The sequence below is a fragment of the Mobula birostris genome, chromosome 1 (assembly GCF_030028105.1).
Source record: "Mobula birostris isolate sMobBir1 chromosome 1, sMobBir1.hap1, whole genome shotgun sequence".
Lineage (NCBI taxonomy): Eukaryota > Metazoa > Chordata > Chondrichthyes > Myliobatiformes > Myliobatidae > Mobula > Mobula birostris.
The window spans coordinates 62,710,217-62,737,510 of record NC_092370.1 but is presented as its reverse complement, the minus strand read 5'-3'; the positions used below and the strand labels follow the sequence as shown (position 1 = coordinate 62,737,510).

General features: G+C 41.4%; 1 protein-coding gene across 1 annotated transcript in view; it reads left to right on the top strand.

The window, feature by feature from the left end:
* Positions 1 to 27,294, top strand: part of dlgap1a (discs, large (Drosophila) homolog-associated protein 1a) — a 334,277-nt gene that overhangs the window by 269,100 nt on the left and 37,883 nt on the right. The window contains exon 8 of the mRNA XM_072256043.1: positions 10,605 to 11,014. Within this exon, the coding sequence (XP_072112144.1) occupies positions 10,605 to 11,014 (410 nt within the window). The remainder of the gene's footprint in view (positions 1 to 10,604; positions 11,015 to 27,294) is intronic.

Here is a 27,294-nt window from a genome sequence, read left to right as displayed (position 1 = left end):
TTCATTGATCGAGAAGTTGCCGTCCCCCAGCAGAATCCCCAGGCTGCATCCTCTACTAATGTTTCCACTACTACCACATAGACAGAATCCCTGCAACCACCATCACAACCATCTCCAATAAATGTGAAGGTGTGGCAGCCCATACACCTGTTTCAAAAAAATACTAAAATGTCCAGTATTAATGCCTTGGAATACTTGACCAAGGGATAATCTGCCTTTCCCTAGGTCAGGTTTTGCAAGACATTAATACTAGACATTTTTAGAGATGCCAGTTTTATTTCCATAATTACTGGAGTTCAGAGTTCACAAATACAGTCCTTTGACAATCAGCCTGAGCCCACATGCCCACAGCCTTAGTGAAATGCCTCACTGTTTTAGGCTCAGATACTGCGAATGGTCTCCCCTAGGATGTGGGGTCATTGAGCGATGCTGGTGGTGGCATCACTGGAGAGAGATTGGTCTCTGTTTCTGTTCTGACCTCTGACTGATTGTTCTGTACCCTTCATGTCAGACCCTGTGCTGCTCCCGGTCTCCTGGAGCTGGCATGTGTGGGATGCTCCCGTCTTCCTTCATCACTCTTATTTGTCTGTAGGCTCCCTCCTCGTCCCCTCTGTTTTTCAGTTTCGCTGTCCATGTCATCAGTTTTCTATGTTTACTTCATCCTCCAGTGAGGAGAGGTTGCTGGCATCTGTACATTGCATTGTCCTTTCTTCCCATAATGCAGATGACCACACTGTACTGGGCCACATGTCCAGGTCTTTTGCAATTTGGACATAGTCTTGGCTGCAAACTCGATTCCCTCCGATAGCCAACACTGAGGGAGGGTGGATGACGTTCCATTTGCATCCACCTTTAGTTTCTATTGATCCAGTTCCCAAACAGGTCGATGTCCCTCCACACAGCTTCCTGCTCCCTGAGTCACGAAGGTCAGGATATTCACAGCAGATGCACGTGGGTTGAACACGTGCTCTGTTATCTCACATTCCTTCCAGGTGAGGTGGGTGAAGAGTGGCTGCACCCTCAACAGTGATGGCGGAGCCTCGTCCCTCTTCTGAAAGTCCTGTAACATGTGCCATCCCACTGGGTACTTGAAGGTGATGTCATGCAACCCTTTACCTGGGAAGTCCTGGTAACAGTAGATGCCCTTTGTCTCAAACTTGCAGCATTCCAGCAGGACTATCTTGATGAAGAGGTCCCTGAATAAGGGGAATGGAATTCCCTTGTTGGGGTCCTTCACCAGCACCCAGACGGTGCTTTAAGTCCCCTGTTCTCTTCCCAGTGCATTTGTCACTGCAGCCATCCTGATTTGTAATCACAGTATAATTGCTGGAAAGGGGTGTTAGATTAGTTTCTCAATAAATGTCAGAGATCCAGCCCTACGTCAGCGGTTAAGCTCTCATAAGGCAGCCAGTCTATCACAAAGAGACTCATTGTCTTCCTTCTTTAATGTCAATATTTGAGTTCTCCCATGAGATTGTCCTCCTTGATAACTGTCCTGGGAGCTCAGCCCTGCTGATTGCTAAGCACTCCTGCCAGGTAACCTAACGGCTTGCAATGTGCGCAGCTGCAGAGGGAAGGATTATGGATATTTTGACCTTCTAGTGCTAAGGCACACTGTTGTTTATTAACAACAGTTGTTTAAAATGAAACATTTCCAGTCAGGCAAGTTTTTGTTGTTCAGTTCTCACAGGTTAAAGCTGGTTAAGAATGAACATGCCTCAAAACCAGTGTTTCTTTTGGTGGGGGAATCCAGAACTAAAGGGCACAGCCTCAAAACTGAGGGGCAACCTTTTAGAACAGAAGTAAGGAGGAATATTTTTAGGTAAAGAATGGTGAATCTGCAGAATGCTCTGCCACAGACTGGAGTGGCCAAGTCTGTGGGAATATTCAAAGAGAAGGTTGATAGGTTCCTGATTGATTGTGGCATCAAGGGATATGGTGAGAGGCAGGTGTATGTAGTTGAATAGGATCCAGGATCAGCCATGATGAAATGGTGGAGCAGACTCGATGGACTGAATGGCCTAATTCTGTTCTTATGTCTTACTGCCTTATGGAAATTAGATTATGTAGAAGGTGCAGTTTATTTCTGCAGAAACAATTGAAATGTGCTCAGCAGAAAGTGAAAGGCAGAAGTGACATTCTCTGGGTCACCTGCTTTCATTCTGGACATTCAGCTGAACTGTCTCCCAGAGCGCTTCCCACTTAATGGGTCCCTGACTTGCAAGTTATGTCATTCCTGTGCAGCAGCCAATTTGAAGGATTGTGGAGGAAGTTTGCAACAACCATTAAGTACTTCTAGGACAGGGTTCTTGTTGTACATTGCCAGATTGGCACCCAGTTAAGTCACAAGCTCACCTTTTACCTTTTACTAACAAATACCCCACCCCATCATGCCAATACCTTCCTCAAACCATTTCCCATCCACCAAATTACTGCCTTAATACTCCAGTACGACATGACTACTTCTCCCTCTGACTCAGTTGTGTCTGTAAACCCCAGTCAAGGCTTTGGATTCCACCCCACTCTCTCTGGAAACCCATAAATTTCTGATCTCCCCTACACCCAATAAGTTATTATGTACCTACTATGAATAAGCAACATGGTAACAGTTTTACAAGCCATGCCTCCTATTCCCACCATCGCACTGCCCGGCACCTCAGGACTCAGTTCTACGTGACACCGAAGGGTTTCGGCCCAAAACATCGACTATGCTCTTTTCCTAAATGCTGCCTGGAGTTCCTCCAGCATTTTGTGTGTGTTGCTCAGATTTCCTCTATCTTCAGGTTTCCTCTTGTTTGTCGAGGTGACATCTTTTTGTCTATGTAAAATTGTAATAGTCTTTCAGCCTCGTTGGTTGCTGAAATAGGAACATTGACACACAGTTGCTGTAAATGTATGAAACATTATGGTCAACCTTCTTACATACTGCAGAGAAATCTTCCATCACTTAATGAATGAATCAAGTCACAGGATTTTATTGATCATTTATTGCCTTCTGTTCTCACCAGTTAGATTGTTTCATCACAATCATGACTGCTGCTGCTGAAGCTATGGGGGGAGAAGTACAGAACAGAACATCAGTTCGTATAGGAAGAGTGATGAGAAACTCTAGTCGACCTTACTGGATGATCTGGACTCACAGTGAAGTGCCCACCAATACCCAATGCCTTGGGCACAATTGAACACACATGCATGTTCGTTGTGCCATCCATGATCAGGGGATTAATATCTAAGGAGGGGCTAGATCGAATTGATGAGCTGTGATTCACACTGAGGAATCACAGGAGTTCTTGTACTGTCATTCAAAGTGGAGTGCATTCTGCAAATGTGCTGGAGCAATGTATGGTAGCAAGTGCCTGTCTGCAACAAACAGTTGTCAGGCTATGTAAGGGTTCCTGAAAAATATCCATAAGCCAAGTCAGAAACATCAGCTTTCTATATACAGACGAATTGCTTTACATGCACTTCCTATAATTCATTCACTTTATTGAACAACCACCCTCATACTACCCATAATTACATATTTTATTTCAGGAAGTCCCCAGGTTATAACAGGGGACTTGAGAACTAGTTGTAACCCAACTTTTTCCATAAGTGAGAACTGAACAAAAACAGTGTGTGGGAGAGGATCACAGAAACTGTTGTGGCAGGTGAGTGAGCAGGCACAAGACGAGGGATGCTTGCAGGCCTCTGACTCTGGGAGTGAGTCTGCTCAGCTGGATTTAACCTCTGTTACAGCTCGACTCAGCCCGCTACAGCTTGGTGAGTGAAGAAGAGAAGGCACACAGACATGCTCTGTTCCCACCTGGCTGTAGCCAGCAAATCCATCCCCATCCATCCTGATTAGTCTCACCAACATTTGTTCATAGTTATGGTTGTCCATAAGTCCAGCATTCTTAACCCATGGCGAGCATGTATAATTATTACTATCTTGAAAAATGCTTTAAAAATTTATAGGAGATTTTGCATTGCAATCAGATTTCAATATCAGTCATTCATAACTTTTGCGAGTCCCTGTATTCTCACAGCATTTATTTAGTAAATGTTCACATTAATTTACATAAACAGAATTAAGATCTTTATTGTACGTATATTGTAATACATGACAAATAATTAATTGGTACATAGTTCCTTAATGAATGTTGATTAAAGGAGATCTTGGACATTTGTAGCAAATGAAACAGCCATAATTGCCGTTACTCATAATGTATTTATAACATATAAAATGTAATTTGATGTAATTTTATGGGATGTAAATTTTATTCTCATGACTTAAATTTAAAAGAAAATAGTTGAAAGATGAGAAATTTGTGATGCAGTCAATATATATTTTTCTTTGTCTTTTTGCAAATTGTTCTCTCCATATTACAACTATTGCTCATTCTTCAGTCCCACTAAATGCCTTTATGTGACAATTCCACCATCTGTGTGCTGAGTATGGGACAACAGAGAGTTGATAAACAAAACAAATATAGTTTTAATTGTGCTGCACAAAGTTGAAATTCTTCTGGGTGTTTTATTTGCCTGGCAATAAGCAGATATCTTATAATAAATTTCCATTCTTATCTGCATCTGAAATGGCCAAAAATTGGATAGGACGAACATGTAGACGTGTATCAGAGTTTTGATCTTTCATATTCCTTTCTGTTCTCATCATTCTACTTCTGAAATCACACTCTAAGTTATCATTGTTTTAGATTGTTATAAATACTCAGTGCATTCATTAGCTTTAAAATAATTTTGCAGCAATTAAGATCATGCAACCCTGGCTACAGTGCAATACATTTAATTGCCAGATTTATTACAATTCGACTTTGTTTCAAGTAAATGATTTTAATAACTTTTGCTTTATTAGAAAATTTCGTCTCTCTGTGTTTTTCAGTGTAAGTGGTTTGCTTTGTATGCAAGGTGCCTCAGCCTATTGTGTCATGTTTGAATTTACCATTTTTATGATAGGATATCTATTAAACCTTGGCATTCTCTACTGAATTGTATCTTAACTTATACAAATTTGAATTCCGATTTATTGACAAAAATTGCACCATTTCACTTCAATGTCCTAATGAAGTCTAAAGGCAATGAATAAATCTATTTTACAAGTGACATTTTGACATAGGTACAAGTTACAACGGTAGCATGATAAATAACCTGTTTATTTTCAAATCTTATATAAAATTATAAGATTTAAAAATGTCACCCACCAATTGGTTTACAATGTCTTTGGTTGAACTTCATATGTCATTTTGCCCATGGCACACTATCGTTTCACCAAACCTAAGTTTTTTCCAGAGTGGAATGTTGTAATGAAATGGTAAGAATTAAAATGTACACTCAATGGCCACTTTATTTGGTACAGGAGTGGAACACCATGTGGTCTTCTGCTGCTGTAACCCATCTACTTCAAGGTCCGACATATGCGTTCAGAGATGCTCTTCTGCACACCACTGCTGTAACGTGTGGTTACTTGAATTACTATTGTCTTCCTGTCAGCTTGAACTAGTCTGGCCATTCTCTCCGACCTCTCCCATTAGCAAGGCATTTTCACCCACGGAACTCCTGCTCAGTGGATTTTTTTTTTGTTTTACACACCAGTCTCTGTAAACTTTAGAGACTGTTGTACATGAGATAAACAGTTTCTGAGATACTCCAAACATCGCATCTGGCACATCCAATCATTCCACAGTCAAAGCCACTTCAGTCACATTTCTTCCCCACTCTGATGTTTGTTCTGAACAAATGGACCTCTTGACCATGCCTGCATGCCTTTATGCATTGAGTTGCTGCCACATGATTAGCTGATTAGATATATGAGCAGGTGTATAAATATACCTAAAAAGTGGGCACTGACTGTATATTTTAACATTTTAAAAAAATTTCATAACTCTACATCCACTTCAAGGAACAGGTTGAAAATCCAGATCAATTACAGAAGTCCATGGCTGGCCAGTAATTATTCAGTCTTTTGAAAGATTTCTGAAAGTTGTATAATCCCTCACCTAGTCTCTACTGTGGTCCTTAAATAAGTAACATCTAATTATCAACCAAGCTATTATAACTCTCACTCTTCTTGCCCTACTCTAGCGCTCTCCTCTTCCCAATGTCTTGTGATCTTTCTCCAAAATTGCATGTGAGCACATTAGAACTACTACTATTCTTCATTTCTGTCCCATTCTTCATTAATATACACAACTTAATCGATACATTTCTTGATTATTCCTCGAGTTTCGCTTTACAATTGTTCAAACTACAAAGAAATCCAACTCGTTATCTCACTCTCACCTTATTGTTTACACCTTTAGTAAAGATGGAGAGGGAGGTAAAGGGGGGGGGGAGTTGCTCTACTAATCAGGGACAATATCACAGCTGCACTCAGAGAGGGGCATAATGGAGGACTCGTCCGCTGAGTCTATAAGGATAGAACTCAAAAGTAAGAAGGATGCAATCATTCTGATGAGATTGTACTACAAATTCCCACCCCCCGCCCCCATACTGACTGAAAATAGAGGAACAGATTTGCTGGCAGATTAAGGAATCGTAAAAATAATAGGTTTGTTGTCATGGGGCACTTCAACTTCCCTGATGTAAATTGGGACCTTCTTAGTGCAAGAGGTTTAGGCAAGGCAGAATTTGTTAGATGCATCCAGAAGAGTTTTTTTTAAATCAATCTGTAGATAGTCTAACAAGAGGAGGGACTGCACTGGACCTGATGTTGGTTAATGAGCCTATCCAAGTGACCAGCCTTTCAGTCTGTCAACAGCTATGGAATGGAGACCACAACTCTAAGTTTTAACATAGTTATAAGAATGGACCTTGAGTGAGAGTATTAAACTGGAGCAGGGCAAATTACAAGAGCATTAGGGAGGAACTAGGAAAAGCTAATTGGGAACAGTTGTTTTTAGAGAAGTCCACAACTGAGGTGTGGGGGGGTGTTAAAGACCAACAGCACAGAGTACAGGATGGGTATGTTGCAGTCAGAAAGAAGGACAAGGTAAAACAACCTTGGACGTTAAGAGAGGTGGTAGAGTCAAGAAGATGAAGGGAAAATCGCTGAGGATGCTAGAATCAAACAGGCCCCTTGAGGATTATAAAGAACTCAAGAAGAGAATCAGGAGAGCCAGGAGGGGCCATGAAAAGTCAAGTAGGATTAAAAAGAATCCCAAGGCATTCTATACATAGATCAAGAGCAAGGGAGAGGGTAGCATCACTCAAGGATAACATGGGGGGGGGGTAAACATTTGCTTGGAGGCAGAGGAAGTGGATGAGGTCCTTAATGGGTACTTGACATCAGTATTTACCAAAAAAACGTAGAGGATACAGAGATCAGTGCCAAGCATATTGATATGCTAGGCATTTCGAGATAAAGGAGGAAGGCAATTTTGGGTCTCTTTAAGAACATTAAGGTGGTTAACTCCCCAGGGTTTGATGGAATGTATTCCAGGTTATTGAGAGAGGCAAGAGATTTCTGGGGCCTTGACCAATATCTTCTTGTCCTCTCTATGCACAGGCCAAGTCCCAGAGGACTGGCAAGTAGTTAATGTTCCATTATTCAAGAAGGGAACCAGGGATAATCCTGGAAGCTATATATTGGTGAGTTTCAACTTAGTGGTAGGGAAGTTACTGGAGGGAATCCTTAGGGATAGGATTTATGAGCATTTGGAAAACCATAGCCTAATTAGGGAAAGCCAGCATGTTTTGCACAGGGCAAGTCATGTCTTACTAACCTGATTGAGTTTTTTGATGAGGTGATGAGGCTGATTGATGAAGGTAGAGCTGTGGATATTGTTTACATGGATTTTAATAAAGCATTTGATAAGATCACTCACATAGGAGGCTCATCAAGAAGATTAAGGTGCATGGGATCCATGGTGAATTAGCCGTCTACTTGCCCATAGAAGACAGAGGTTGGTGGTCGAAGGGACTTATTCTGTTTTTGTCAGTTTTTTGGTCGGTTTGTCTTGTGTTTCTGTGATATCATTCTGGAGGAACATTGTATCATTTCTTAATGCATGCATTACTAAATGACAATAAAAGAGGACTGCGTGTCCTCATAATCTAATCTAATCTAATCTATCTGGAGGTCTGTCATTAGAGATGTTCCGCAGGGATCTGTACTGGGACCTCTGCTGTTTTGCGATGTATATAAATGACCTGAATGAAAATGTAGATGGCTGGGTTAGTAGGTTTGCAGATGGTATGAAGATCAGCAGTGATGTGGATAGCATAGAAGACTGGCAAAGAATACAGTGGGATATAGATCAGTTGCAGATATGGGTGGAGAAATGGCAGATGGAGTTTAACACAGCCAAATGTGAAGTGTTGCACCTTGATAGGTCAAATGTAACAAGACCATACACTGTTGAAGGCAAGACCCTTAACAGTGTTGATGAGCAGAGGCATCTTGAAGTCCAAGTTTATAACTCCCTGAAGGTGGCTACACAGTTTGATAGGGTGTTTAAGAAGGCACATGACATGTTTGCCTTTATCAGTTGAGGCACTGAGCTCAAAAGTCAGGAAGTTAGTTATGCTCCAGCTGTATAAAACTCTAGTTAGGCCGCATGTGGAGTATTGCATACAGTTCTGATTGCCCCATCATGGGAGGCTTTGGAGAAGGATGCAGAAGAGGTTTGTCAGGATGTTGCCTGAATTAGAGGGCATGTACTATAACGACAGATTGGACAAACCTGGGTTGTTTTCTCTGGAGCAGCAGAGGTTGAGGGCACACCTGAAAGAGCTTATAAGATTATATGAGGCATCAATAGACAGACATTATCTTTTACCCCAGGATTGAAATGTCTTACTACCAGAGGGCATACATTTAAGGTGGTGGTGGTGGTGGTTGGGGGGGGTTCATTTTGAGGGAGATTTGGAGGGCAGGTTTGCTACACAGAGAGCGATGGGTGCCTGAAATACACTGCGTGGGTGGTGCTACAGGCAGAAACTCTTAAGGACTTTAAGAGATGTTTAGATAGGCATATGAATGAGAGGAAAATGGAAGGAACTGGACGTTATCCAGGCAAAAGGGATTAATTTTGTTAGCCTTTTGATTACTAATTTAATTGGTTCAGCACAACATTGTGGGCTACAGAGCCAGTTCCTGTGCTTTACTGTTCTATGTTCAAACTCTCCACTGAGGAAAAATATCTGCTCACATAGAATGGACATCAGAACATAAGAAATTGAAGAACCCCTCGTCCCTCTACCTTTCATTAATATCATAACTGATTGGTCACCTTGCACCCCATGTCCTTTGATTCCTTTTACATCCAAAAGTTTATCAGCATCTTGCACTTCCACTACTCTTGTGCATATTGATTTGCTAACTTCTGGGTGAACAAAAGCTTGTTGAGTGTGCAGTTGTCATCATCCCACTACAGGAAGGACATGGAGGCTTCAGAGAGGGTACAGAAAAGATTCAACCAGAATGCTAGATTAGAGGGTATGAGCTATTCGGAGAGGTGGACAAACTTGGGTTGTTTTCTCTGGAGAATCAAGAGACTGGGGGGAGACCTGACAGAAATTTATAAAATGATGAGAGGCATAAATACTGTAGGTATCAGTGTCCAATTTTTTTTCAGGATAGAAATGTCAATTACTGGAAGACTTGCATTTGAGATGAGGAGGAGATAAGTTTAAAGGAAATATATGGGGTAAATGTTTTACATGGAGATTGGTAGGTGCCTGGAATAGGCTGCCAGACATTGTGGTGGAAGCAGATTTAAGCACAGAACATAGAACTGCACAGCACAGTACAGGCCCTTCACCACACAAAGTCATGCTGACTTTTATCCTACTCTGAGATCAATCTAACCCTTCATTCCTACATAGACCTCCATTATTCTGACATCAGTGTTCCTATGATAGTGGCATCTAAAATAGGAAAATGCAAGGAATGAATAATATCCAGGCAGATTTAATTTGGCGTAATGTTCTGCACTAACATCATGGGCTGAGGGGCCTGTTCTTGTGCTTATTCAAAGCACTAGCATCAACACCACATCTACCATGTCAAACCTCTCAAGCACTTTTGTACATTTCGGTGAGATCACCATGCACATCCAACCCTACCCCATATCAAGCACAATATATAGGTCTGGATTGCTACACCAGGGTGGCTTCCTATTGATGTCCTGAGTAGGTGCTCGAAACACCACCCACTTCCTCCCTCTGAGATATGACAACTGAGCCTCATCCTGCTATTTCTGGTACCCATTCTATGCTGGGGAGTCCAGACTGCAGGTTTAAGATTGTTTAATGCCATTTCCTGTAGATATGTAAAGGAGAAGGAAATAATTGTTACTCCGGATCTGATGCAGCAAAAAAAAACCACGAACGGTATATAAGGCAATAATAATAATGAAAACAATAAATATGAATAGATAAGATAGCTTATATAGATAGATGATTGTATGACCAATGAGATCAATAGCGCTTAACTCTGTGGCATCTGAGAATCTAGTAATCTGGGATTTTTGTACTTTGTATAGATCAATATTGCCAGTGTATTGAGCCATTGGGTCAATTTAGGACCAGAATACTGTTATCATCTATTGTACATTTTTATGCTTAGCTACTGTTTTATTATAACATTTATTGTTCTCTTGTAGTTTTCGAAGATTTACGAGATCAAACAGTGTGACAGCTGCAGTACAGGCTGATCTGGATTATAAGGAAAATTGTGAAATTTCAGTGGTGCCCCAGGAAGTAGTTTCAAGTCCATTACTAAGGCAGCTCTCCAAAGATGCAAGCACATCCACACCTAGCTTTCTTGGATCAGATTCGCAAGCCGGTGCACAAGAGAATGCCTTTGACTCAAATTTTGATCCCTCTTTTCTGCCACCCCCTGAACCCTGGATCGACTCTACATCAGAAGCTGAAGTAGAAGCAGGCCAGAGGTCAGTGTGTCAAAGGGATGGACGATGGTTTATGAAATTGCTTCAAGCAGAAAAGGAGCGCATGGATGCCTGGTGTCAACAGATGGAAAAAGAAGAACAAGAAAATGCCCTTCCTGAAGAAAGTAAGTCGATATAATAAATTCACAAGAAAGTAATGAACTCCAGCCTACATGGGAAACAAACATAAAACTACTTATAATGTAACATTTACCTATAATATTGACTTGTTTATCCATGGATGAATTTCTTCACTGACAGTGAGTGGGAATAAAAGGATCCTTTTCTGGTTGTCTGCCGGTGACTAGTGGTGTTCCGCAGGGGTCAGTGTTGAACTGCTTGTTTTATGCTGTATATCAATGATTTAGATGATGGAATAGATGGCTTTGTTGCCAAGTTTGCAGATGAAACAGATTGGTGGAGGGGCAGGTAGTATTGAGGAAACAGGAAGGCTATAGAACGACTTGGATTAAGAAAATGAAATATAATGTTGGAAAATACATGATCATGCATTTTGGTAGAAGAAATAAATGTGCAGACTATTTTCTAAACAGGGAGAAAATCTAAAAATCTTGAGATGCAAAGAGACTTGGGAGTACTTGTGCAGTATACCCTAAAGGTTAATTTGCAGGTTGAGTTGGTGCTGGGAAAGCAAATGCAATGTTAGCATTCATTTCAAGAGGTCCAGAATATAACAGCAGAGGTGTGATACTGAGACTTTATAAAGCACTGGTGAGGTTTCACCAGTATTGTGAACAGTTTTGGGTTCCTCATCTAAAAAAAATAAGGTTCAGAGGAGGTTCACAAGGGTGATTCCGGGAATGAAAGGGTTATCGTATGAGGAACATTTGTTGGTTCTAGACCTGTATTTGCTGGAAATTAGAAGGGTTAGGAGGAAATCTCATTGAAACCTTTCGAATGTTGAAAGGCCCAGACAGAGTAGATGTGGAAAGGATGTTTCCCATGATAGAGGGGCATCCATTTAAAACAGAGATGCAGAGAAATTTCTTTAGCCAGAGGGTGGTGAATTTGTAGAACTTATTACCACAGGTAGCTGTGGTGGTCAGGTTGTCGGGTGTATTTAAGGCAGAGCCTGATAGTTTTTTGATTGGACATGGCATTAAAAGTTCTAGGGAGAAGGCCGGAGAGCAGGGCTGAAGAGGGGGGAGAGAAAGGATCAGCCATGATTAAATGATGCAGACTCGATGGGCCAAATGGCCTAATTCTGCTCTTATGTCTTATGGTCTTTCCCCACTTCACCACCTAATTTCCACCAAATTTAAGGCAAAAAGAAAGGGGTGAGGTTGGGTCAGTTGAATGGGTGAAAACAACATTCTGGGAAAACAGGCGATAACAAAAATGTGTTTTCTAAATTGTGATATGAAAAGAAAACCAAAGAAAATTAACACTTTGATGGTTTAATTGGACATGATTGTGAATATTTTCAGATGCCACTTCGTCTTCCCAAGTCACCAAAATCATGAATATGAAACAACTGCACAGTTCTAACTGGAGATCTGGCATTTGCCCTGTTGAGGGCAAAAATAAATTAAATTTAACAATTCCTAGGCCATGCTTATTTGCATATACAAAAAGAGCTCTAATGTATACTTCAGTTCCAGCTCCAAATTCCCTTCATCAGGAGAAACGAGCTCGGGCAATGTTTATGTTCATTTAGAGAAACTCATAAGGGGAGAAGTAACCATTTATTCAGATGGGGGAGGAGGATTTTACATAAAACTCCAAAATTTGAGTTGTTTCACTTATGAGGTCTGCTTAAATATATTTTATTAGCATTGCAGGAAAGAGCTCGGTAAGACTCACATGATGAGATGAATGTTCTGTTTCTGTTCTCTAGCAGTCTATGAGTCTAAAATATTGAATGTTTACATTTTTCTTGGTATTCAATTTTCAGCAATGAATTTTAGACAGATAGACAGTGGGTTGGATTGGCAGAAATTTAAAAGTAAATGGTAAATGTTTACGGAAGAAGCCATTAGCTAAAATGATTGCTGGTGCCCTCTTGTCATGCCTTTCCATGTACCCATTTGGGTTTATGCCCTATGCTCACCTCTACCTGCATGTAGTCCCATAAAAACAAACTGCCAAATTGGGAGAGAATTTGATCAGTTTTTTTTGTTACCAGCTAGGTTGGAACATGGAGCTGTCTCAAAGACTTGCAGATTAATTGAATGCTGTCTGTTGCCCCGAGTGCAGATGAGTGGTGGAATCTGGGGAGAGCTGCTGGGAGTATAGAGAGAATAGGTTACCGGGAGAATTATTGGGGGAAATCCAATTGCTCTCTGAGACAGCATATGGTCCTTGTGTATTTTGAAATCATAATAAAAGATGGAATAATCTATATGGAATCTACACCTTCTTTATATACTTATGCTAAAATACTCTCAGTTCCATTGTGTGCAACCAATCCCAAAGCATAGCGCTGATAAAGAATGGCCTTCTGTTACTTTTCTGCCAAGTCTGGTTTCCATGTGTATTCTTTGGACATGTCGTCACCATTCTGTTGTAAACAATAAGCAGGGAAAGCTTTCATCTACCATTGCTTGCAGTTTGGTCTGACTTTGGATTCATATATGTATTTAATTGAATATACCAAACAACCATAAAAATGTTTACAATCACTAGTAGATGTGCATGCTAAGTACAACAGAGAGGATGAATTGTTACCTCAGTCTTTTTCATTTGCTCCCTGATTCTCCAGCTGTTTATTCTGCCTTCTCCCTGTTACTTTCATTGCATTTGACTTATTATTTGAATCCAAACAAAAAATGAAGGAACACACATAAAAGTTGCTGGTGAACACAGCAGGCCAGGCAGCATCTCTAGGAAGAGGTACAGTCGATGTTTCAGGCCAAGACCCTTCGTCAGGACTAACTGAAGGAAGAGCTAGTAAGAGGTTTGAAAGTGGGAGGGGGAAGGGGAGATCCAAAATGATAGGAGAAGACAGGAGGGGGAGGGATGGAGCCAAGAGCTGGACAGTTGATTAGCAAAAGGGATATGAGAGGATCATGGGACAGGAGGCCTAGGGAGAAAGAAAGGGGGAGTGGGAAGCCCAGAGGATGAGCAAGGGGTATAGTCAGAGGGACAGAGGGAGAAAAAGGAGAGAGAGAGAAAAAGAGTGTGTGTGTATATAAATAAATAAATAACGGATGGGGTACGAGGGAGAGGTGGGGCATTAGCGGAAGATTGAGAAGTCAATGTTCATGCCATCAGGTTGGAGGCTACCCAGATGGAATATAAGTTGTTGTTCCTCCAACCTGAGTGTGGCTCTCCCCCTCCCCCTCCCCCTCCCACTTTCAAATCTCTTACTAGGTCTTCTTTCAGTTAGGCCTGATGAAGGGTCTCGGCCCGAAACCTCGACTGTACCTCTTCCTAGAGATGCTGCCTGGCCTGCTGCATTCACCAGCAACTTTGATATGTGTTGCTTGAAATTCCAGCATCTGCAGATTTCCTCATGTTTGCGTTTTTAAAAAATGAAGGGAGGGGAAGAATGAGAAAGCATAGGCTAACTTGAACCTGCATTGAGAGCATGTAGCTTTAGCCACAGAACATACTTATATTCATGGTAATCATTCTGTCATAAGTCAAAACCAAGTTTATTGTCATATTCTCAAGTGCATGTACGCACAGCTACAGTGAAAAACCTGCAGCAGCATCACAGGCACATAGCACACAATTAGAACAATAAAAATAAAGTCCACTGTTGAGCAAAGTGACATGGTGTTGCTATAATGAGTGGCGTTCAGTGTTGTGAAGATTGGTTTTAAGAACTGAATGGTTAAAGGGAAGTGGGTGGCTTGAACGTGGTGGTGTGGGAATTAAAATTGCTGTACATCCTGCCTAATGTTAACTGTGAGAAGACAGCATAGCCTAGATAGTGAGGATCTTTGATTATAGATGTTGTCTTTTTGAGGCATACTTTGGGACCAACTTGGGTTAAAATCATAGTTCTCAAGTATTTAAGAGAAAAAAACACTTCAAGAATTCTCTATTTTTTTCTTTCCTGACCTCCAACTCTTCCTGAACATCTACTCAACAACATTTATCCACATTTATTAAAATTTATATGCAATAAAACACATATACGAAACAACCATCTTTGTGAACAGTTGTAGACACATCCAGCGGTTTATCATGCTTCCACATCCACTCTGAAGCACTGGGAACATCCTTCCTTTTTCCCACTCTGTTCATTGGTATCTTCAACCACATCTGGGTGTCACTGAGTTGTTGCTTTGTCCTCATACACATCCATAACTGCATTTAATCGACAGCATCTCTTATCCCTTTCAACTACTCCATATTCAGATTGCAACCACTGTCTTCCCTCTATCTTAACACAGCTAGATGTGCTTTGCACTGTGTCTCTGTGAAACAGTCCATGGTCCATGAGGAGTAGGAGGCATACATAAAACCTTTAACTTTGGTTAATAGGACTATAGGTGGAAGTTATGCAGCATTGTCATAACGTTGGTCAAGATTCTACTGTAAATTATTGCAGGATCAGTAATTGATTTGGATGAAAAAGTTAGTAAGTTAGTAAGTCTGCAAGTAAAATGAATGGTTGAGGTGTTGTGAATAGTGTAGAAGATTGTTGTAGATTACAAGGGACATAGACAGGATGCAGAGCTGGGCTGAAAAGTGGCAGATGAGTTTAATCTGAAAAAGTGTGAAGTGATACACTGTGGAAGGTAGAACTTGAAGATAAAGTACAAGGTAAATGACAGCGTGGAAGATCTAAGGGATCTTGGGTTCCAAGTCCATAGATCCTTTTAAGCTGCCACACATTTTGAGAAGGTGGTTAGGAAGGTGTATGGTGTCTTTGGCCTTAATTAGTCAGGGGACTGAGTTCAAAAGCCATTGTGTAATGGAATAAAACTCAGGCTAGACTACACTTGGAGTATTGTGTTTATTTCTGGTTCCCTTATTATAGGAAAAATATGGATGTATTAGACAGGGTGCAGAGAAGATTTACCAGGATGCCATCTGGATTGGAAAACATGTCTTATGAGGAAAGGTTGAGTAAACTTAGGGCTTCTCACTTTGGAGCAAAGGGGATGACTTGATAAAGGTGTATAAGATTGTAAGAGGAATGGATAGAGTGGACAGCCAGTACCTTTTTCCCAAAGCAGCAATAGCTAATTTTAGAGGACCTCCTGTTAAGGTCAGAGGAGGAAAGCTTAGAGATGTCACATGTAGGTTTTTTACACAGAGAATAGTAAGTGCCTGAAATGTAGTGGCCGAGGTTGATATACTAGTGACATTTTAGATCGGCACAAGGGTGAAAGACAGATGCAGGGTTCTGAGCTGTGTAGGAGGGAAGGGTAGATTGATTGTGGTGTAACAGCATGGGCCAAAGGGTCCATATTCTGCTGTTCTATTCTATGTAATTTTCCTCAGCATTACCTAAACTGTTATTTTCTTTGTGATGATAGTGAAAATGTAGATGTTGAATCTGAGGATAATATTATTTTACTCATCCTCTCTAATGCTTTCACATCTTTGCTAAAATGACACATTAAGAATATCAGTGGTTATGATTAAACTGTCAACATTTACATATTTTATAGTGCTTTATGTAATTTTGAAGCATTGTCTTTGGAGTGCTGTGGTATAAATTTAATGGTTCAATTGTTTTTATCATTAGAATCACTTGTATATTCAGTTATGTGCAATTAAGTTGTAATTCCACAATTAAATTACAGCCCACTGAAGCTTTAATTCACTGGCTTGGATTTTGGCATTTTTTGTAATATTTCCATTCGCAGACTTGGTCACCCATTTCACTTCCACACAATTTGCTTGTACAAATTACACTATGCAGCATACTGTACTTATTTTCAACATTTGTCATTAAGAATGGATCCAGCACACAAATCAAGATGATGTTGATTTGTTGGTTATATAAATATAAGCTGCATATTGTGCTTTGTCAAACCAAGAACACATGGAACTGAGATGGGCAATCAGATTTGGGATCAGAAGGATTCCAGAGAATTGCAAATTGATTCTTGGCTATAATAGTCGTTTAGTTATTTCAAGGGCTTGGTTAGCTATCAGAATGTAGAAATTAACAACAAATGCAGGAAAAACCCAAATAAAATTAGATAGTACTGGACGTATAAAGGAGATCAAGTAGCATTAGGAAAGAAAAGTGGGAAGTTATGATATATCTAACACATCATTAGAAACACACACAGAATGCTGGAGGAACTCAGCAGGTCAGACAGCATCTATGGAAATGAATAAACAGTCGATGTTTCGCTTGAGACCCATTATCAGAACTGAAAAGGAAGGGGGATGATGTAAGATTAAAAAGGTGGGGGAAGAGGAAGGAGGATAGCTAGAAGTTGAAGCCAGGTGGATTGGAAAGATAAAGTGCTGGAGAGGAAGGAATCTGATAGGAGAGAAGAGTGGACCATTGGAGCAAGGAAGGAGGAGGGGACCTGGAGAGGTGATAGAGGTAAGAGGTCAGAGAGGGAAATAGAAGAAGCGGCGGATGGATTTTTTTTTACCGGAAGGAGAAATCAGTATTCATGAAGAGATACCCTGCACTTTGAAGAAGGAGGACATCTCTGACCTCCTAGAAAGGAAAGCTACATCCTGGGAACAGATGCAGTGCAGATGACGGAATGGAGAAAAGGGAATAGCATCTTTGCAGGAAATGGGGGGGAGTGAAGAGGTACAGTCAAGGTAACCATGAGGATCAGTACGCTTATAAAAGGTGTCCATTGATAGTTTGTCTCCAAAGGTGGAGACAGAGATCAAGAAGGTAGGGGGGGGGTGTCAGAAATGGATCAAGAGAATTTAGGGGCAGGGTGAAGTTGGAGACAGTGTGGGTGCATGAAGCAGCTCCAATGCAATCATTGGAGAAAGAGTGGGGGAGCATTACCATGGAAGGCTTGGAACTTGGACTGCTTTACGTAGCCAACAAAGAGCCAGGCATAACTGGGGCCCATGTCGGTGCCATGGCTACCCATGGAGTTTGGAGAAAGTAGAAGGCGCTGAAGGAAAAATTGTTGAGAGTGAGGAAACCAGTTCTGCCAGGTGGAGGGGAACTGGTTGGTTCTTGTATTGAGAAACCAGTGGAGAGCTTTGAGGCCTTCTTGGTGGGGATAGAGTGTATAGGGCCTGAACATCCATGGTGAAAATGAGGCCATCAGGGCCAGGGAATTGAAGATTGTTCGTTTCAAGGGGTAGGCATGAGGAGGTATCTGAACATTGCCACCTAGCCTTAGCAAGGTAGAGGTCAATGCGTCACACTACCCCTCCCTTTGTCTGTAGATTTGATGGTAAGGTTAGAATTGGTGCATAGAGAGTGGAGATCAGTGCATTAAGAGGAGGTAAGGTTTGAGAAGGAGAGAGGATTGCTGAAGTCAAGCCAGTTGATGTTTCTTCAGCAATTCGAGATGAAAAGTAGAGGAGAAGAGTTGGAGATAGGAAAAGGGGTCATCGGTGCAGCATGTGGAATTCTTGCCAAAGAAGTGGGGTCAGGGACCGAGGCAATGGAAGAAGAGAGCATCACAGCAGGCATGGAACTTTCTGAGCTGCAGACGAAGGGAGACAAAGGTAAGGCCCTTGCTGAGGACAGTACGTTCTGTATCAGAGAGGGGAAGGTTGGAGGAATGGTGTCGACATGGCAAGGATTAGAGCTGAGATCAGAGAGGGAAAGGGGTGGTGCTAGAGGAGAGAGGAGGGTTGAGGTCTTCAGAGAAGGTGAGGTGAGAGGAAGGTGGAGGCTCCAAGGATCCCAGAGGTGACAGTGAAGCCTGAGAGATATGGGGTTGGAGAGTGGTGGTAGGGGAAGTGGAGCCTGGGGGCCCAGTGACAGCAATTAAAGTCTTAGCCTGGAGTGCTCATGGTTAACGTCCAGGCTGGAGCCGGAGCTGAAGGCCACACAATTTGCAGTCTAAAGACCTCCAGGGTCGTAGGAACGGGCATTGGCAGCAGTGGAATCCAGGTTCTGAATCCATTTGGGGTCATTGGAACTGGGGTTAGCAGCAACACTGTCACAGGTCCGGAGGTGTACAGAGCTGTCAGATCATTAAAAACATCTGTTTAGGAGCAGAATCACACCGCTGAATATTTGCAATGAAAATCAATTAAATTGTGGATTCATCTCTTTTGCAACCATCCTTAGGTCAAAACAAAACAATTGTGAAATTCAATTGGGCAAAAAAAGACTGCTCCATGTCAGGCCATACACTCAGTGGCCGCTTTATTAGGTACAGCCACATGTTTATGCAAATATCTAATCTGCCAATTATGTGGCAACATCTCAATGCATAAGAGTATACAGACATGGTCAAGAAGTTTAGTTGTTCTTCAGACAGCGGAATAGGAAGAAATGAAATCTTTAACCATGGAATGATTGTTTGCTGATCTCCTGGGATTTTCACGCACAACAATCTAGAGTTTACAGAGAATGGTGCAAAAAACCAAAACAAAAAATCAAGTGAACAGCAGTTCTGGACAAAAGCGCCTTTAATGAAAGAGATCAGACTGGTAACAGATGGGAAAGGTAACAGTAACTCAAATAACCCGGTATTACAACAATGATGTGCAGAAGGGCATCACTGAACACTCAACCCATTGAAGTGGATGGGCTACAGCAGCAGAAGACTATGAGCATACAGAAATACACTCAGTGGCCACTTTATTAGGTATCTCCTGTACCTAATAAAGTGGCCTCCAAGATGTACCTTTGCTTGAAAAGTGCAAATGTCCCAACAGCATCCTTAGCCTCCCAGTCTATCAGAGGCTCACCAGTGAAGATATTGGGCCATCTTTTTCATGATGTACTTACACACTGCATAGTATTTTCAGAGTAAAGTTTAGCATTCACATCATTCACTTGCAGTAAAATTTTAATAATTTCACTATTTCCAACATGTTGTACCTTTTTGTTCACTGAGTGCAATTTCTTAACTACATTTTAAGACACAAATTTGTCACACATATTTTCTGAAATCTAATGGCGGTGGGGAAGATGAAATGGTTGTTCCCTCACTTGTCAAGTTACCTATTGGCCAACTGATTGATAACTGTACACCCAACTGGGAGGCAAGTTGTATCTCCCAAGCTGAATGGAATATGCAGTAACATGCACATTCTCCATTATCTGAAAATTATTATCACATACACATTGTATTTAATATTATCAGTAAAACTAAAGGATAATTCCAGCAGGCAGCAGTTGTTATAGCTGGTTGGGTAACACTTAGTATAAATATTACTGCTCATAGAGTGTGGTAGATCACTGAAATTCTGTTACCTGAAAGGTTGTGGAAGCTAGATCAGTTGGAGGTCTTTAAAGAGGAAGTAGATAATTATTAAGAGATTAAGGAATTGAGGGCTATGAGGACATGGCAGTGTGAGAGTTGAGTTCTAAGGGAAAACAAGGACTTCTTAATTTCATTAGGCAGTATTCACCCAGACTGTTAAGGGTTAAGTTCGCTGTGTATGTTACGTGTTACGTTGTACATCATTACATATTGGGGGCGGGGTTTTTCCTGATATATATATATATGAAGTCGCCATTTGTTTGCAGTGGAATAAAGTGTACACTTGTGTCAATTTTTGTCGACACTCCTACAGTATAATTATATTGGTTTCGAGGGTCAAATGGCTTGTACCTGCTCCTGTTTTACTTTCTTATCTACAGTTGACCCTCTTTGTTATGGCCATTCAGATAATGGAATCAAGCCTTTACAGAATTCACAAATCACTATCCAAAAGTTTGAGATATGGAATAAAATTTGATCTCAAGAATTTATGTGGGGAGAAAAGTAAATAAATAAACATAAAATCTGTTTCTTTCAACTTGAGTTTCTTGACATGAGCAGATGATGAAACTTTGCATTATAGAAAAATCATGAAACTGTTTACTTGGAACGCAAACACCAACTCCCATCATAAAGCAGGTACCATCTGTTCTTATAGTATGAAATAGAGAAAATTCTAAGATGGCTATCAAGTTCTGATTTTCAGCTCTGAATCAGTTATAATGCAATTGGAAACTCCAAAACGTTTCCCTGCTTTTTGCCAAAGCTGTAGTGAAAACTTGAGATCGCCTCCAATGGAAATTCTGTACTTTAACTTTTTAAAACAAAATTTATATAAAAACAGTTAATACAGAGTATATACTGTTTAATTCTAAACTGGAATAGTCAAAGGAAACAAAAAGGTATTAAAGAGCATTACTAACAGTTCAATATATAATGGATTATTTATGTCGGTGAGAATGAGGAAAAATTAATGAGCAGGATTTGTTAGTTTAGGGGACACAGTATATAGTGAAAAGGTGAAAATTATTAAAGTGGTTTATTCTATATTAACTGCTCTTACATGGATTATGTTTTGAAAAGTCAAGGTGCAGAATTTTCATGGAGGTCCTCCCAGTCTTACACTGTAGCTTTGGTAGAAAGCATGGGAAACATTGTGAGGACTCGGATCAGGTCCCGAATATTCTGAAGGGAGGGGGCGAGCAGACAGCTGTCTTGATACATGTTAGTACCAATGACATAGATAGGAAAAGAGAGGAGGTTCTGAAGAGAGATTTCTAGGAGTTAGGAAGGAAGCTGAGAAGCAGGTCCTCCAGGGTAGTACTCTCAGGATTGCTACCAGTGCCACGTGCTAGTGAGGGCAAGAATAGTAGGATCAGGCAGATGAATGCGTAGCTGAGAGACTGGTGTAGGGGGCAGGGCTTCAGATTCTTGAATCATTGGGATCTCTTCTGGGGGAAGTATGACCTGTTCAAAAAGGACAGGCTACACGTGAACCCAAAGGGGACCAATATCCTGGCGGGAAGGTTTAATAGAGCTGTTAGTGGGGGTTTAAACTAATTTGGCAGGGGGATGGGAACCAGAATGATAGAGTCGAGGAAGGGGGAAAACAGAAATAAATCTAAGATGGTGAGCAGTAAGGATGTCAGGAAGGACAGGCAGGTGATGGGGCAAATTTGCAGCCATTGGGATAAGTTGCAGTGCAATCAAAGCAAAAAGTAAATACTGGACTTAAGGTGTTACACTTAAATGCACACAGCATAAGGAATAAGGTGGATGATCTTGTCGTACAGCTACAGGTTGGCAGGTATGATATTGTGGCCATCACTGACACATGGTTAAAGGATGCATGTCTCTGGAAGCTGAACATCCAAGGATACATTGTGTATCGGAAGGATAGGCAGGTAGGCAGAGGGGGTGGCATGGCTTTATTGGTAAGAAATTATATTAAATCATTAGAAAGAGGTGACATAGGATCTGAAGGTGCAGAATCTTTATGGGCTGAGCTAAAAAATGGCAGGGGTAAAAGGACCCTGATGGCAGTTATTTATAGGCCTCCTAACAGCTGCAGTGATGTGGACAACAAATTACAACAGGAAATAGAAAAGGCTTGTCCGAACGGCAGTGTTATGATAATTGTGGGGGATTTTAACATGTGAGTAGATTGGAAAAAACAGGTCAGCACTGGATCTAAAGAGAGAGAATTTGTAGAATGTCTGCGAGATGGCTTTTTAGAACAGCTTGTTGTTGAGCCCGCTAGGGGATCGGCTATACTGGATTGGGTATTGTGTAATGAACCAGAGGTGATTAGAGAGATTGAGGTGAAGGAACCCTTAGGAGGCAGTGATCATAACATGATTGAGTTCACTGTGAAATTTGAGAAAAAGAAGCCGAAATCCGATGTGTCGGTATTTCAGTGGGGTAAAGGAAATTACAGCGGCGTGAGAGAGGAACTGGCTAAAGTTGACTGGAAAAGAACACTAGCGGGAAAGACGGCAGAGCAGCAGTGGCTGGAGTTTATGCGAGAAGCGAGGAAGGTGCAAGGCAGATATATTCCAAAAAAGAAGGTATTTTCAAATGGAAAAAGGATACAACCATGGCTGACAAGAGAAGTCAAAGCCAAAGTTAAAGCAAAGGAGAGGGCATACAAGGAAGCAAAAATTAGTGGGAAGACAGAGGATTGGGAAGTTTTTAAAAGCTTATAAAAGGAAACTAAGTGGGTCATTAAGAGGGAAAAGATGAACTATGAAAGGAAGCTAGCAAATAATATCAGAGGATACTAAAAGCTTTTTCAAGTATATAAAGAGTAAAAGACAGGTGAGAGTAGATATAGGACCAATAGAAAATCATGCTGGAGAAATTGTAATGGGAGATAAGAAGATGGCGGAGGAACTGAACGAGTATTTTGCATCAGTCTTCACTAAGGAAGACATCAGCAGTATACCGGACACTCAAGGGTGACAGGGAAGAGGAGCATGCGCAGTCACAATTACGACAGAGAAAGTACTCAGGAAGCTGAATAGTCTAAGAGTAGATAAATCTCCCGGTCCAGGTAGAATGCACCCTCGTGTTCTGAAGGAAGTAGCTGTGGAGATTGCGGAGGCATTAGCGATGATCTTTCAAAAGTCGATAGATTCTGGCATGGTTCCGGAAGACTGGAAGATTGCAAATGTCACTCTGCTATTTAAGAAGGGGGCAAGGAAGCAAAAAGGAAATTATAGACCTTTTAGCTTGACATGGAGTACATGGGGGCATATGACAAGATAGGCAGAACTTAGCATGGTTTCCTTAAAGGAAAATCCTGCCTGACAAACCTATTGCAATTTTTTAGGAAATTACAAGTAGGCTAGACAGGGAGATGCAGTGGATGTTGTGTATTTGGATTTTCAGAAGGCCTTTGACAAGGTGCCGCACATGAGGCTGCTAAACAAGATAAGAGCCCATGGAATTACAAGAAAGTTACATATGTGCATAGAGCACTGGCTGATTGGCAGGAAACAGAGAGTGGGAATAAAGGGATTCTATTCTGGTTGGCTGCCGGTTACCAGTGGTGTTCCACAGGGGTCAGTGTTGGGGCCGCTTCTTTTTATGTTGTACATCAACGATTTGGATTATGGAATAGATGGCTTTGTGGCTAAGTTTGCTGATGATACAAAGATAGGTGGAGGGGCCGGTAGTGCTGAGGAAACAAAGAGTCTACAGAGAGACTTGGATAGATTGGGAGAATGGGCAAAGAAGTGGCAAATGAAATACAATGTTGGAAAGTGTATGGTTATGCACTTTGGTAGAAGAAATAAACGGGCAGATGATTATTTAAATGGGGAGAGAATTCAAAGTTCTGAGATGCAATGGGACTTGGGAGTCCTCGTGCAGAATACCCTTAAGGTTAACCTCCAGGTTGAGTCGGTGGTGAAGAAGGCGAATGCAATGTTGGCATTCATTTCTAGAGGAATAGAGTATAGGAGCAAGAATGTGATGTTGAGGCTCTATAAGGCACTGGTAAGACCTCACTTGGAGTACTGTGTGCAGTTTTGGGCTCCTTATTTAAGAAAGGATGTGCTGACGTTGGAGAGGTTTCAGAGAAGATTCACTGGAATGAGAGGGTTAACATATGAGAAACATTTGACTGCTCTTGGACTGTATTCCTTGGAGTTTAGAAGAATGAGGGGAGACCTCATAGAAACATTTCGAATGTTGAAAGGCATGAACAGAGTGGATGTGGCAAAGTTGTTTCCCATGATGTCTAGTACGAGAGGGCATGACTTAAGGATTGAAGGGTGCCCATTCAGAACAGAAATGCGAAGAAATTTTTTTAATCAGAGGGTGGTGAATCTGTGGAATTTGTTGCCACGGGTGGCAGTGGAGGCCAAGTCATTGGGTGTATTTAAGGCAGAGATTGATAGGTATCTGAGTAGCCAGGGATCAAAGGTTATGGTGAGAAGGCGGGGGAGTGGGACTATATGGGAGAACGGATCAGCTCAAATGGCGGAGCAGACTCGATAGGCCGAATGGCTGACTTCTGCTTCTTTGTCTTATGGTCTTATAGTTTACAAAGGCATTACAGCAGTGATTGTGAGATAACCAGTATAAAACCACACCCAGGATTTTTATACCTACTTATAAAAATAAACACAGTGTGTCCTAATGAAAATGTTGATTCTTTATTCCTTTCCATTACATAACCTTGCTGAGTTCCTCCTGCATTTTGTGTGAGTTACTTTGTACTTATGATCTCACATTTAAACTTGTGATGCTGCCTCTGTGACATACAGTTCATTTATAGTACAAATATGTCACTATAGCCAGAACCTGAGACTGCTTACAGAATGATTGCCCAGAAATTGGACTTCATCCTCTAACAGCTGCCGCAATTTCCTTAATGCAAAACTGGGGGCCACCAAAACAAAATCCCAAAATTGGGATATTCTCCCTTTCAGAATCAGTAGAACTTGGGTTTTCTCATTGAGATATGCAGCTGTTTGTTAGTCTTGTGTCTGATATCTCATTCCCAAATTGGAAACAGAACAGCACCATTAAAGCGAACTCTCCATGGCTGCTATACAAACTGCGATAGGATTAGCGGAAATTGCTGGGAATTGTAGAAATAGATATGGGTATTTAATCAAGGGGATCAGGAGTTAAATAGTGCCATTGGGATGATAGGGCTCTCCCACACTATGAGGTGTCATGTGCCACAAGCAGGCTGCCACCAGTAATCATGGACTACATTGGCTAATGGCATCACAGCTCTTGGGTGAACGTTATCAGTGCTGTCTGTCTGCAGAAGGGTATAATGCAAACTAATATTAAGCAAAAAGAAAGGAAATTCAGGAAACATTAAGATTCAGGACCCTTCATCAGAAGGGCAGTTAGTTCTGATAACATTCCACCATGGGCCCTTTAATTAACAAATGGTTCTTGACTCTCTGCAATATAAATCTTGACTTTATTCTGTGTGATAAACAAAGGCCGGGTGTCACATTTTGATTCAATTTTTGCTTCATCTTTTCCCATGGAGACCATTCAGCCCATCAAATCGTGCCAGCTTTTGGAGTATTCCCACCGATCTCATTCCTCCCCACTCATTTCACTCTGACCACATCATTCAACTTCCTCCAAACCCCCCACCCCACAATTGTATATAGGTTAATTCACTGGATTTCTGTCAGATTGCCAGTAGCTGGTAAGAATGGGCTCCCTCACCTCTGCCCCTCTGACCCTCAGATCTGTGTCCTAAGCCCCCTCCTTTATTCTCTGTATACCCGTGATTGTGTCGCCAGCCACAGCTCCAATCTACTAATTAAATTTGCTGACAATGCTACATTGATTGCCCTAATCTCAAATAATAACAAGGTGGCCTACAGGGAAGAAGTCATCTCTCTAACATAGTGGTGCCAAGAAAACAACCTCTCCCTCAATGTTGCAAAAACAAAGGAGCTGGTTTGCCGACTACAGAAAGAATGGAGACAGGCTAACCCCTATTGACATCAATGGATCTGGAGTTGAGGGGGTGAGAGCTTTAAGTACCTCGGCTTACACATCACCGAGGGTCTCACGTGGTCTGTACACACCAGCTGTGTGATGAAAAAAGAACAACAGCGCCTCTTTCACCTCAGATGCTTGAAGAAGTCTGGTATAAGCCCTCAGATCCCAAGAACTTTCTACAGGGGCACAGTTGAGAGCATCCTGACTGGCTGCATCACAGCTGGTATGGGAACTGTACTTAACTCAATCACAGACTCTGCAGAGGGTGGTGCAGACAGCCCAGCGCATCTGTAGATGTGAACTTCCCACTATTCAGGACATTAACAAAGACCTGTGTGTAAAAAGGGCCTGGAGGATCACTGGGGACCCGAGTCATCCCAACCACAAACTGTTCCATCTGCAACAATCTGGGAAACAGTACCGCAGCATAAAAGCCAAGGCCAACAGTCTCCGGGACAGCTTCTTCCACCAGGCCATCAGACTGATTAATTCATTCTGATTCAAATGTATTTCTATGTTATATTGACTGTCCTACTGTACATACTATATATTATAAATTATTATGAATTGCACATTGCATGTTTAGATGGAGACGTAACGTAAAGATTTTTACTCCTCATGTATATGAAGGATGTAAGAAATAAAGTCAATTCAATGGGGTGCTGCAAGGGTCAGTGCTGGGCCCACAGCTGTTTACCAGTTACACTGATGATTTGGAAGAGGGGACTGAGTGTGGCGCAGCAAAATTTGCTGATGACACAAAACTGAGTGGAAAAGCAAATTGTACAGAGGACGTGGAGAGTTTGCAGAGGGATATAGATAGGTTAAGTGAGTGGGCCAAGGTCTGGCAGATGGAATGCAATGTTGGTAAGTGTGAGATCATCCACTTTGGAAGGAGTAATAGAAGAGCAGATTATTATTTAAATACTGAAAGGTTGCAGCATGCTGTTGTGCAGAGGGACTTGGGAGTGCTTGTGCATGAATAGCAAAAAGTTGATTTGCAGGTACAACAGGTTATTAAGAAGGCAAATGGAATGTTGGCCTTCATTGCTAGAGGAATTGAATTAAAGAGCAGGGAGGTCATGCTGCAACTATACAGGGTACTGGTGAGGCCA